This window comes from Saimiri boliviensis, chromosome 19 (genome assembly GCF_048565385.1).
Source record: "Saimiri boliviensis isolate mSaiBol1 chromosome 19, mSaiBol1.pri, whole genome shotgun sequence".
NCBI classification, from domain to species: Eukaryota; Metazoa; Chordata; class Mammalia; order Primates; family Cebidae; genus Saimiri; species Saimiri boliviensis.
In genome coordinates this window covers 9,695,193-9,709,019 of record NC_133467.1, presented here as the reverse complement: position 1 = coordinate 9,709,019, position 13,827 = coordinate 9,695,193, and the positions used below count along the sequence as shown (strand labels likewise).

Sequence of the window (13,827 nt, the reverse complement as noted above, 5' to 3'; positions counted from 1 at the left end):
TTACCACAGGCAGACAGCACAAATGAATTATTAGTTTGTATCTTTTTTTTTTTTTTTTTTTTTTTGAGACGGAGTTTCGCTCTTGTTACCCAGGCTGGAGTGCAATGGCGCGATCTCGGCTCACCGCAACCTCCGCCTCCTGGGTTCAGGCAATTCTCCTGCCTCAGCCTCCTGAGTAGCTGGGATTACAGGTACGCGCCACCATGCCCAGCTAATTTTTTGTATTTTTAGTAGAGACGGGGTTTCACCATGTTGACCAGGATGGTCTCGATCTCTTGACCTCGTGATCCACCCGCCTCGGCCTCCCAAAGTGCTGGGATTACAGGCTTGAGCCACCGCGCCCGGCCATTAGTTTGTATCTTAATGTACTTTGCTAAATAATCTTATCATACAAACCTGCCTTTTCCCAAGCCTGTTTGCTAGGATTTCTCAGATCTAGATTAGCATCAGCAAATTTCCTCTCTGAGGGGCAGGGCTATCATTTCAAGTTACCAGCAGCAAATAATGAAGAGGTAAACAAGAAAGAAAACTAGTATTTCTGTGTTACCAGTATATAAGTAAGAAAAGCAATTCCAGATGAAGAATTAAAAAATATTCTGAGACTTCTATTTAAATGCAACAGATTAAACATACACTTTATCTCTGCTGTATCTTAATGCTTAAATCAAATGATGGCAAGGAACAAAAATTAAACCACAAGAATAAATAAAATGGGAGAAGAGGTAACAAAAGATGAGAGATGCCAGTAAAATTTCAGAAGCAGGAATCACATATATAATGGAATAACAGATTATTTAGATAACTAGAGAAATCTAAAGCCTAAGCCTGAAATGGATAGATGGGCAACCAAGAAAACAAAGTTCATTACTGTTGTGGGACTCTGCAAAGGCCTGAAAATTGAGGAAATGATTGTCTCTGAAGGTGACTATAGAGAGGTATTGCAAAAAAGAGGTCTTGTTACAATTTTTAAAGGTTCAATTAAAATTCCAGATTGTCTCTAATAAAAATCAGGCTTCTGTGTCTTCCCCATTCCAAAAGACCAAGTTAATCTTTGGTGAGGCTAAACTATCGAGGACATGGAACCAGGAGTTTTGAGTACAGTTGACAGTGAGATGTCTGAAAACAGAGGGATTAAGTAAAAATCTGCTCTCCAGTCTCTGTCCCCAGTGAGGCTCTCCCAGAGCTGCTAAAAGATTAGCCAGTTCCTCTCTGGAAAAATTTACCAGTCCAAGAGAAAAAATCTATATATACTTGCTGGTATTTGGGGTTGTCCTATGAAAAAAAGCAGACTGGTATCTTCTTATTACAGTAAAATCCACTGGTTTATAGCTCTGCCCCAAGTGTTTCAAAACAGTTTTTCACCGTGGACAACCAAAGACCACCAGACATGTGAGATCTACCATAATAGAGAACAAAATTACAAAACAGAATGTTAAGAAACAGGAGAACTGAACAACAAAACAACAGCAACAACCTGTAATCCCAGCTACTCAGGAGGCCGAGGCACAAGTATTGCTTGAACCTAGGAGGTGAAGGTTGCAGTGAGCCACTTCACTACAGCCTGAGCAACAGAGTGAGACTCTGCCTCAACAACGACATAAAATAAATAAATAAGACTCAGAGATTATCCAGTAAAATGAATTTAAAAAGATGAATTCATATACATGTTATCTCAAAATTATTTTAGAATATTGGGTTTAGAAGAGATATTTTAAGAGCATTCAGAGAGAAAATAATATGACAGACAGCAGACCTCTCATTGGAAGCTAGAAAACAATGGAATAATACCTTGAACATTTTGAGGAAAAATGATTTCCATCCTAGAATTCTGTACTCGGCCATGCAATACTTCTCAGCAATCTATAGGTAAAAGTGTTCATTTGAAATGAAGAAGTAAACAAGGAAAGTGGGAAAATGCACAGGATCTGCGATATGAGATTTATCACAAAAAGAAAGTCAAAGAAAAATTCCAGGATGATGGTTAAACAGAAGCCTTTGGACAACAGATTTCAGCAGATACAGAAAACAAACAATCCAAACTAGAGCACAAGGACTGTCTCTAGGAGAGTGAAATCGAAAGCCAAAGATTACCTAATGTGCTTATCTATGCTGAAAAAAGCATTGGAAATGTAGCAAAGAGTTTAGAGATGGATTATAAAAAGTTATTTTTCAAAGAAGGTAACAAGTACAGTAAGTATTAATTCCAGAGTTACCAAAGAGTTGTCTAAGAAAGGAAACATTATTATATAAATAAATAATCTTTTATTTTTACTTTTGTAGAGACAGGGTCTTGCTATGTTGCCCAGGCTGCTCTTGAACTCCTGATCTCAGGCAATCCTACCTTGGCCTCCTGAAGGGATTACAGGTATGAGTCACCATGCCCAGATTCATATGGTTTATCTGTGCTGCAGTAGCCTTCTAAAATGATCAGCAATAATCCCTGCCTCCTGGTATTCAAACCTTTGTCTAATACCCTTCCCCTGAGTAGGCACTGGATCTAGAGACAAGTTTCTAACAACTAGAATATGGCAAAAGTAATGGCGTATTACTTTGAGATTATGTTACAAGAGACCTTTTCTATCTTGCTTGCACTCAAACTCACTCTCTGGTTCTTCTGACTTGCCTTATTTTTTTTTTTTAAAGGAGATGGCATCTCTCTCTATCACCCAGGCTGGAGTTCAGCTGTGTAACGACAGCTCACTGCAGCCTTGAACTACTGGGTTCAAGTGATCCTCCTGCCTCAGCCTCCCATGTAGCTGGGACTGCTGGCACAAACCACTGACCAACAGCTTGATCTGTGGCCTTGTGAGAGACCCTGTGCTAGTGAACCCAGCTAAGCCATGCTTAGATTCTTGACTCACAGAAACTATGGGATAATAAATGTTTAAAGCCAATAATTTTGGAGTGATTGGTTACACAGCAATAGACAGCTAATACAATTTGTGAACAATATATTTATAAACATATAAACACTAAATATTGATGTAGTCCAAAGTAGTGAGGAGAACATGCATGTGACTGGATTGGTTTAAAAAGCCAAATACTCTTTCTGCATGGAAGGAAGTTAGATGCATTATAAGCAGGTTATTTAGAAATATGAATGTAAGCATTAGAAGAAACAACTGTGAGATTTTAACTGTTTACTTCAGGGAGTCAGGCAGAGATTATTATTTTATTAGTAAGATGTATGGAACTATTTGATTTTTTTTTTTTTTTTTTTGCTTTCTTTTTTTGAGACAGAGTCTTACTCTTTTACCCAGAAAAGTACAACGGGACGATCTCAGCTCACTGCAACCTCCTGCCTCCTAAGTTGACGCAATTCCCCTGCCTCAGCTTCCTGAGTAGCTGGGATTACAGGCGCCTGCCACCATGCCCAGCTAATTTTTGTCTTTTTAATAGAGATGGGGTTTCACCATCTTGGCCAGTCTCCAACTCCTGACCTCAGGTGGTCTGTCTGCCTCAGCCTCCCAAAGTGCTGGGATTACAGGCATGAACCACTAGGCCCAGCTGTTGGACTTTTTAAACAGGTATTACAAATTGATAAAAATTCTGAATGAGATGACTTTTTTGTAGGATATACTTGTTTATTCTAAGTTCTGTATGATTGCAAATAAAATGCGAAAACAAATCACTGCTTTACAGTTATTACTTATCAAGTCAAAAGTTATTTAAAATGTTTGATTAATGGCTGGGCCAGGCGTGGAGGCTCAAGCTCGTAATGTAATCTCAGCACTTTGGGAGGCTGAGGTGAGCGGATCACTTGAGAGCAGGACTTTGAAACCAGCCCCAACATGGTGAAACCCCATCTCTACTAAAAATACAAAAATTAGCAAGGCATGGTGGCAGGTGCCTGTAATCCCAGCTACTTGGGAGACTGAGGCAGGAGAACTAACTGCTTGAGCCTGGGAGGCAGAGGTTGCAGTGAGCCAAGATCGTGCCACTACACTGCCGCCTGGGCGACATAGTGAAACTCAGTCTCAAAAATAAATTAATTAAAAAAAATAAAACAAATGTCTGATTTAAAAAACACAAGCTGCATTAAATGTAAATGGTCTAAATATCTCATCAAGAGTCAGACATGATCAGACTGGGTAAAAAAAAAAAAGAAAAAAGATCCAAGAAGACACCTGTAAGTTGAAAGTGAACTATGTGAAGAAATAAATTATGCAAGCAGTAGCTATAAGAGCAATGTTTATATTAACATCAGTTAATACAGACTTTTAGACAAGTATATCCATAGGGATAACGAGGAACATTTCACAATGATAAAAGGGCCAATATATGGAGAAGATGTAACAATTATAATCTATATCCACATTTTTAGAGGTAAAATGATAGTTAAAGAAGACAGGTACAGGCTGAGGAGATCTAACATAGGCTTAATAGTATAAAGGTAAGACAAATGTCAGAATTAAGTGAATATTTAAGAAAACTTTCTTGCAATGAAAGAAAATTTTAAACTATATGTTTAATGGGCACACCATGATCTAGCTAGAAGGATATATTCTAGTAACTTACAGGACTTCAAAAATAAATAAAAATTCCCTTGCAGAGCCAGCAAAATGATCATGTCACATATATAAGAAGGAGAAATCACAAGAACTTCTATAAAGCACTCAAAGAAATTATTTAAACTCTAAGTATACAGGCTATGGCCATGCTTTGGGCAAAGAAAAGCTTTGAACATGAAGGAAACAAAGTAGTATTTTTCTCATGAGCTCTTTGAGTAAACTGAGAAAGTTAAACTCAACCAAATAAGAGATGACCAGAGAAAATATGGCAAAAAGACTGAGGACATACACAGAGTATTTTAAATGTAGAGATTAATCTGGCAAAACAGAATGTTAAGTGTTACATATTCTAATAACATTGAGATGGTACAACAAACAAAAGTTAGGCAGGGAAAAATGGAAAATGGGAAGCTAATTATCTCATTTGAGATATCAAGGAGCCAAAGATATTACTTAAAACTTAATAAATCCAAATTACAGAAGTATATACGTATTTACTACTAAAAGTAAACATTAAGAAAAACAATTACATAAAATATATAAACCAGACTCTTACCTAGAAAAGAAAAATGGCAGAAAGGATAAATAAAAATATATGAGGGAATATGACCATAGGAACCAAGGAAATTAAAAGAAATTATTAGACAACACTTAGCTCAATCCTACGTAAATAAAACACAAATGCTAGGTGAACACTATTAAACCTTTAAGGAACACATAATTCCAATACTAAACGATCAGTTTTTCGATTTCTAAGAATTGAAAAAAGGGAAGCATTCTAAATTATTTTTGAAGGGAGTGTAAACTCAGAGATCAAAGCCCAACTAAAATTATGCTGCAATGGAAAACTATATAGCTTCTCATTTATAAATACTGAAACAAAAAAATCCTTTAAAAATTAGCGAATAAAATTCAGCAATGTATTAAAAGAATACTACCTGACAGTAGTTTATTCTAAAAAATCCATTTTGGTTCTATACTGGACACTTTTATTACAGTTAAGCCTAAGGAGAAAAACCATATAATCATCTCCACAGATGTTGAAAATGCATTATGACAAAATTCAACATCTTGATAAATACAATAAAAGTGGAAATGAAGTATTCTTCCTTAATGTGATAAATGATACATATTGCAGATGAAAAGCCAGTATTATGCTTTAATCAGAAAGCACTAGAGGCTCATGACTATAATCCCAGCACTTTGGGAGGATGAGGCAGGCAGATCACTAGAGGTCAGGAGTTTCAGACCAGCCAGGCAAACATGGTGAAACCCCATCTCTACTAAAAATACAAAAAGTAGCTGGGCCTGGTGGTGTGTGCCTGTAGACCCAGGTACTTGGGAGGCTGAGGCAGAAGTGCTGGAGCCCGGGAGGCAGAGGTTGCAGTGAGCCAAGATCGTACCACTGTACTCCAGCCTGGGTGACAAAGTAAGACTCTATCTGAAAAAATTAAAAACTAGAAAGCACTAGAGGAAACTAAAAATAAGGAACATGACAGAATGTTCTCCATTACCAACACCAGTTAACAATATACTAAAGTACTTGAACCAATGAAAAGCATAATATATTTGTAGGAAGCTTCAAAAAGCACAGTATCTATTCTCCCCAGTTTAATGTGATCAAAATAATAGGCCACTGGGTTATAATTTACTTTTGTATGAAGGGGTTAACAAAAGATCAATACAGGAACACTGAAAACAAAGAGCTTTGAGTAGGGATTGCCATTAACAAGTATTAAATGGCAATGAAAAGCCTCTGTAGTCAAAACAGTGTGATAGATGTGTATGAATAAATATCCATCCACCGGAACAGAATAGAAAATCCAGAAACAAACTCAAATACATGTGGAACTCCGTAAGATAAAGACGGTATTCTCAAATCAGTGGAGGAAAGGTGTACTATTCAATACAACATAATCTGCTCTGAATAATCTAGAAATAAGAAAGCTCTGTTACTACAGATAAAATCCAGACTACCTAAACATTCAATTAGCAACAAAAAACTTCTGCAAGACAGATTTTGTAAAAAAAAAAAAAGCAAACGTGACAAAATGAGAAAAAAAAAATCTACAACTTACACAACAAGTGCTAAACTCAAAAATTCATATTATAAAATACCAAGAAAACAATGAGCAACTGTTTCCATGTCCCAGAACTGAAACAAACAGAAACAGCTTCATGAAGGTATAAACACAGCTTTTTTCTTTGTTTCCCATCCCCAGGCCTGGCATATAGTAAAGGCTCAATAAATGTTTACTGAATACATTTTACAACTGAAGGCTTTTATACACAGCCAGAAACATCAAAATTATTTTTATAAAATTAATGATTTGTAACAGCCTGGTCAAAAAGGTAATCTGACTTAGGTTCCTAAAATTAGTTGAGAGTGGAAACTAAGTTATTTCTAGATGTTTTGAGAGAGGGCAGAGCTAGAAAGCATATATCGTACAGCATGACTAAATAACTTTAATAAACTCACACGAATGTCTTGTCTGTTGACAAAAGGAAATCCAGTATAGGAAGTAACAAAGTTAGCACTGTAATCTTTAAAATGAAAGGACAACAATATGTATAATTAGGGATGTGATAAAGGCTTATTCAGTGGAGGATTACAGATAAACATAACACATAACTTGAATTTACCTTCTACCATATTACCATCCTTCTGAAAAATTCTCTCTTCACACCACTGACAATGGATCAGGTATTGAATCTTCTTGGCTGTTTCATCTGCTGAAGTAGGTCCCCTCAAAACTCTCACAACTACCAACACAAAATGTTCCAGAGCCACTGCAAACAGTACTTCTATGCCTTTGTTGCATCGGGCTGCGGCTCTATAATAAATTTTTAAAGTTATTTTGTGGGCTTATCATTTTCCTTTGTTTGGCATTATACTAATACTAACCTGGACATTAGACTATGGGTAAGTTATGGGACATCAAGAAAAATTCGATTCTCAGTACCAGTGCTTTTAAATGATCATTACTGTAACTCTTACAGAAATTGAAACACAGGAAATAAAAGATGCTTGGCAGGGTCTTCAGTTTCTAGACATTTTCTCTGATGATATCCTCTCAATAGGGCAGTATTTTCTGGTTTTCAGTCATTTTCACTTTGTTTCTTATCACCACCACATTTTTCCTTTTTATCTATTTTATTTCCTATAAAAGCTTCTTCCAAACATTATATATTTATTGAGTAATGACTATATGCAGGATAGTATGCTACTGAAAATTCAGTGAAAAAAGAATAGTCAAAGTCCTTTCCACCATTAATTTTACAGACTTTCTAGATTAAGCTGTATTATATATCATTTATGTACTCTGCAATCATATACTAAATTTAGTTTATATATGTATATATCACTCTGAATTTGCTGATATTATAGACATTTTTAAGTAAGTGCAGTAGGTCCTTAGCATGCATAAAGTGAACATCAGTTTTCAGGTAATTAGAAACAACCCTGAAGGTCTGAAGATCTATGAAGTCTAATAATCTATATTTATGCTGAGGTAGAAATTTCCACTTAAATGCTGTGAAACTAGTATTAGAACTGGTGAGTGAGCTGGCTGATCATCATTATCTATATTCACAATGTCCATTTATATTATATTATTCTAGGATAATCTGCATATAGTTAAGTAATCCAAAAAGTCACCCTTTTAAAAATAACTGCTTTTAAATTCTGTTTGGAAATCCTGGTTGGAAATGGAGAGAACTTCCCATTTTATAAGATCATTTTGCAGAGTCAAGTTTGTCAGGCATCATTTTATTCAAACTATATAAATAAAGAAGATAAAATGGAATGAATATAAAAGAAATGACTGTTTCTTTTTGAGGCAGAGTCTTGCTCTGTTGCCCAGGCTGACTGCAGTGGAGCAATCTTTGCTCACTGCAGTATTTGCCTCCTGGGTTCAAGTGATTCTAGTGCTTCAGCCTGTAATCATAGCTGTGACTACAGGTGTGTGCCACTATGCCCGGCTAATTTTTGTATTTTAGTAGAGACAAGATATCACCATGTTGGCCAGGAGGCTTGTTTCATCCTGGGCAACATGGCAACAAAACAGAACAAAATAATTTTTTGCTTTTCCTTTCATATTGCTATCCTTTATCTACCCTACACTGTTCAAATAAACCAGAAATTAACTTTCACTTTTATGTTCCTCTTTCTTACTACTTTATTTCAGCAACATTTTAATTGGAGAGTCAACTGGATATTTCAGGCATAAGTGTTTTTTTTTTTTTTTTTTTTTTTTTACAACAGATACCATGTAAGATTAAAAACTAATATTATAGATAAGGAATACAGAATTTATGTTTTGTGCATATTTTTAATAATAACATAGGTACTTCGTGTAATATTATCTCTCTTGATCAAATACTAAAAATCACTAAGTATATCGTTGGCAATTTGGTACCTTGCCACTGCAGCTACAACAATTCTGGCTGCCAGTTCCTTGTAATATTCAGTTCGGACAATGTTACATCCGTAGTGACGCCGGGCAACATGCTGTGCCTTGGCATATAAAGAACTGATATCTGTAGAAGTCACTGACACTATGCCAAGGTTTCTTATATTTCTGAATGCAGAATCTAGATAATTCACAGATGTTCCAAAAGGGTCTAGATGTCTAAAATCAGAAAGAATACAGACATATTTTAAAGTCATATTAGTAACAAAAATTATACCATTGTAACTATTTCTAATAAAATTCCATGGATGTAAAAGTACACTGCAAATCTATTTTAAGTACATAATTCTGTTTTTAAATTAAGTAATAAAATGATAATATGATATATGAGACATGTAAAAATAAATTTGGGTTAGAGGAAAAGTGACATGACCAGGTATTTTATTTCAAATACTAGAAAATTTTCATGCTGCATACCTTAGGCCAATGTCAAAAAATGGCATTAATTTAAATAAATAAATAACAACAAACTGTCTTAATTTTTAACTACCCCTCATCCCCAAAATTCCAGGTAAGTTTAGAAAGTGACATGGCAAATCTTTTCTACTTACATGAAATCAAAAGATCTCAAATGCATCAGCACATTGGCATCCATTTTGGTCACCTTAATATTACCAAGATTTTTCTCTCCTTCTTCAAGAAAATCATCACTCTTTTCCTTTTCCTTACTGTCCACCACCACTTTCAATTTGTTTAAATGGCAGTTTTCCTGAATCAATGTCACAGAGTTTTCATTCAAGTCATTGATTGTTACTTTGACTGCATTTCCAAGATGTTTTGCCCACTGTAATCCCATGATCCCTTTGGAAAAATGGGGAGGAAAATGAGTTTTATAATCATAATATGTTTAAAGAAAAACAGCATTTTATAAATAAATAATTTCAAAATTTAATGTTTTCATTTTTAGTTATAACCTTTAGAAGCTTTGTAGTAAGAAAGAATAAGATTCTTACTACAAAGCTTCTCAAGAAAGGTTATAACTAAAAATGAAAACATTAAATTTATGTTTAGTTATAACTAAAAATGAAAACATTAAAATTATAACCTTGAGAAGCTTTGTAGTAAGAAAGAATAAGATTCTTTCTTACTACAAAGCTTCTCAAGAAAGGTTATAACTAAAAATCTGTCTAACAAATTTTCATTAATACTTCTTACAAACCTTTTTTATGATCCTTGTTCAAATAAAATCTCTATGTATGTTTGTTGTTTTCTTTTTTGCTTTTTTTCTTACCACAGACTACTTTATACGATCAGGTTACTCTGCTTGAAGGGAGGATGGGAAGTTGGAATTCCTTCTGCTGAAGTTTACCCTCATGGACCAAAATATGAAAAGCTTTTCTAGACCAGTACTTTTCAAACACTGCGCAACAGCATCATTGTGAATTAAAAAAAAAAAAATGTGCCGCTGGGTGTGGTGGCTCACACGTATAATATCTGCACTTTGGGAGGCCAAGGTGGGTGGATTACTTAAGCCCAGGAATTTGAGATCAGCCTGGGCAACGTGGCAAAATTCTGTCTCTACAGAAAAATACAAAAATTAGCTGGGCATGGTGTGCATGCTTGTGGTCCCAGCTACTTTTGGGAGGCTGAGGTGAGAGGATCACCTGAGCCTAGGAGGTCTAGACTGCAGAGAGCCAAGATGGTGCCAAGACACTATCTCAAAACTGAGACCCTATCTCAAAAAGAACACAAAAGCAAATTTGTAAGCAAATGATTAAGAATTCAGACAAAAGGGCCCTTCTCACAGGTTTTCCATATCTACTAGTCATAAGGGACATTCATTACAAAATGGGAGATGGTAACACAAGCCCAACCAATATGGATTAGAAAACCCTTTATGGATTGGAAATACTGACCATCTTCTCCATACACGTCTCATAAATGGAAAAATATCATGTGTTATGGACTTCACATATATGTATTTTTCGTATTTTCACAACAAGCTTGTGAGGTCTAAGTTCTCATATCCTCATTTTAGGAATGGCAAAACATGCAAAATGGCTGCTCCAGATCTGATCTAAGTTTACAAAGGCACATTAAAAGAAAAGGCTGGAAAGACATTCCTTAGACATTAGCTTTAATGACTTTAGGCTTAAAAGTGAGTAAAACGGCTGGGTGCGGTGGCTCATGCCTGTAATCCTAGTACTTTGGGAGGCCCAGATGGGTGGATCACCTGAGGTCAGGACTTTGAGACCAGCTTGGCCAACACGGCAAAACACTGTTTCTACTAAAAATACAAAAATTAGCCAGGTGTGGTGGTAGGCACCTGTAATCCCAGCTACTCAGGAGGCTGAGGCAGGAGAATCACTTGAACCTGGAGAAGGGGAGGTTGCAGTGAGCTGAGATTGTGCCACTGCACTCCAGCTGGGTGACAGAGTGAAACTCTGTTTCAAAAAAAAAAAAAAGTAAAGAAAAAAGGTGTATCGTGAAAAAAATACTGGGAAATAAATTTGCACAAGCAGGTTAGGATCAGATATAGGAGATAATTAAATGCAGTCTGAGAAGTTTGGACTCTAGGCAATAAAGATGAATGACTTTTTAGATTCATAAGTAACATTATTAATGTGGTGCTTCAGAGGAAAGGCTATTTAGCAATAACAGGCAAGACAAATTGGAGGAGAAAAATGACTGGAAGCAAGGGTACCATTTAGAGGCTACTGCAATAGGCTTGCTATCAAATCATTAAATTGGTGGATATGGAATGGAAAATGTGAGTTATATTGGAAAAGAAAAATTAGAACAGACCTGGTGGCTGAGTAGACATGGAAACAGTAACAGGAAAACAAGGAGTAAAAAAAATGATTCAAATTTCAAATCCACGTGGCGTGGGATATAGTCAGAAGCATCACCTCATCACTTTTACCATATTTATACTGAGGCAGTATTAATGATGATGACCATGGTAGTAGTAGTAGTCCCCTCTTTTAATAGATGAGCAAATTGAGGCACAATTTCCTATGCTCATACAACTAGCAAGTGATAAAGCTGGGATTTGAACTGAGGCAGTCTGGTTCCACAGTCCATTCTTTTAACCACGACTTTTCCCTGGGGAGAGGAGTTTAGGAAGGAGAGCTAACTCATGCTTTCACTCTTTTGGCACAAACTCCCCAAGACTGTACTCCTATAATATTTATGAAGAAAGACTTGGATTGGATACAGTGGCTTTTTAGAAATGTTCTACTGTTTCTATTATCTTTTCTCTACCATTAAGTCTTTTGGGAAAAATATTCTCCATGTTTAAAATTTCACTTTATTCCACTGTCTAAAGGCTAGTCAATGATCATCACAACACAAAAAAGAGACACAACCATACATCAGGTTGTGATGTATGCAGCAAACAAGTATTATTGCCAAAAAAATTGTATTTGAATCCAATCAAATGATCAATTTACAAAAATACAGGCAATAGGAGAACATGTTATATAAGTCATAACAATACAATCAGCAAAAATCTAGACTGCAGGAAACTCTATAGGTCAAAAGACCTGTTAGCTCAAGAAACAATTACCACATACAGAGAAAATGATAGAAGGAACCACAGATTTAAAAGAGACTTAGACATATCAAACAATTGAAATACAGCTTTTGTCTGCATTCTGATTTGATTTTTAAAACATATGAGATAATTGGGAATATCTAAACAATTGATATTAAAAATTATTCCTAATTTTTTAAAGTATGATGATAGTAGAGTGGTTTTATTTGAAAAAATATTTACCTGTTAGAGATCCAACTAAAATACTTACAGATGAAATGATATATCTGATATTTGTTTCAAATTAATAGGTATCAAAAGATTAGGATATGAGGTATGAAGACAAGGATAAAATGAGAATGAACTACTAATTTTTGAAGTAAGCAACGATGGATATACAGGGACTCACTTATTATACTCTTGAATATATACTTAAAATTTTTCACAGTAAAAAATTAAAAATTTTGCCTTGGATCTTTAATTTTTTTACATCACTTCCCATATATATTTTCTAAGAAAAGATACTGTAAAGTCAAATAAATAAAATGGGGTTCCAAAAAAGTGTCCTCACTTACCAGTGGCTCCAAAGGCATCTAGACATTCCAAAGGTTTTCGTTCTTCAGTCAAAGCAGCCAATGTACAGAATATTAGCTGCCTACAAGGAAATCATAATCTGAAATAATTTTACTTTACCATGGCTTCATGATCACAGATTTAAGAATAGTGAATTGAGGTTCCTAGTTACTGTACACAGTATTTGAAAAGGAGACCTAAAAACATATTCCCAATTTAATACTGTAAGAACTAAAAGTATGTGAAATTAAACTATGAATCCAGTTGGATTTATTAACAAATATTTATTTATAAACAAAACTTGCTCACAAAAGCACCAGCTTGTTCAGTAATTATATAAAGTTAGGCCTATTTTACTCTCTGATAAAGACATTGGCTTGGTAGAAAAAAAGAAACAATCCTTCTGAGAAAAATGTTTAAATAGATGATTTTTATTCTGCATCTAGTTCTAAATTTTAATATATTAGAACACAAAGGTTACGAGACGGTACATTTACACTAATTTGAAACATCCCATAACCCTATTTTCAATTTATCTTACCGATTTAGTTTCATTTTGGGATTAAAATAGGAATCTGTTTTCTGAGGTATAGAATAGTTGGGACAAACTTGTACATCCGTGTCTGCCTCTTTCAAAATTTCATTAGGTGATTTAACAGTGGAAGCTAAGATGGAAAAAAGAAAAGATTTCCAGGGAAACACAAAATAATTATAAACATCTAAAACAATATATATTTTGAAAAATAACTTTATATTATGTTGTATTAACACAAATGATTGGGCAGATGTAAAAAAA

At 35.0% G+C, this 13,827-nt stretch overlaps 1 protein-coding gene across 1 annotated transcript in view; it reads right to left on the bottom strand.

The window, feature by feature from the left end:
• TRMT1L (tRNA methyltransferase 1L) overlaps window positions 1–13,827 on the bottom strand; it is a 38,225-nt gene that overhangs the window by 10,418 nt on the left and 13,980 nt on the right. Inside the window, exons 6-10 of the mRNA XM_003925283.3 lie at window positions 13,573–13,696; window positions 13,034–13,113; window positions 9,535–9,784; window positions 8,930–9,142; window positions 7,155–7,345 (exon numbers count right to left, since the gene is read on the bottom strand). Of these exons, the coding sequence (XP_003925332.1) occupies window positions 7,155–7,345; window positions 8,930–9,142; window positions 9,535–9,784; window positions 13,034–13,113; window positions 13,573–13,696 (858 nt within the window). The remainder of the gene's footprint in view (window positions 1–7,154; window positions 7,346–8,929; window positions 9,143–9,534; window positions 9,785–13,033; window positions 13,114–13,572; window positions 13,697–13,827) is intronic.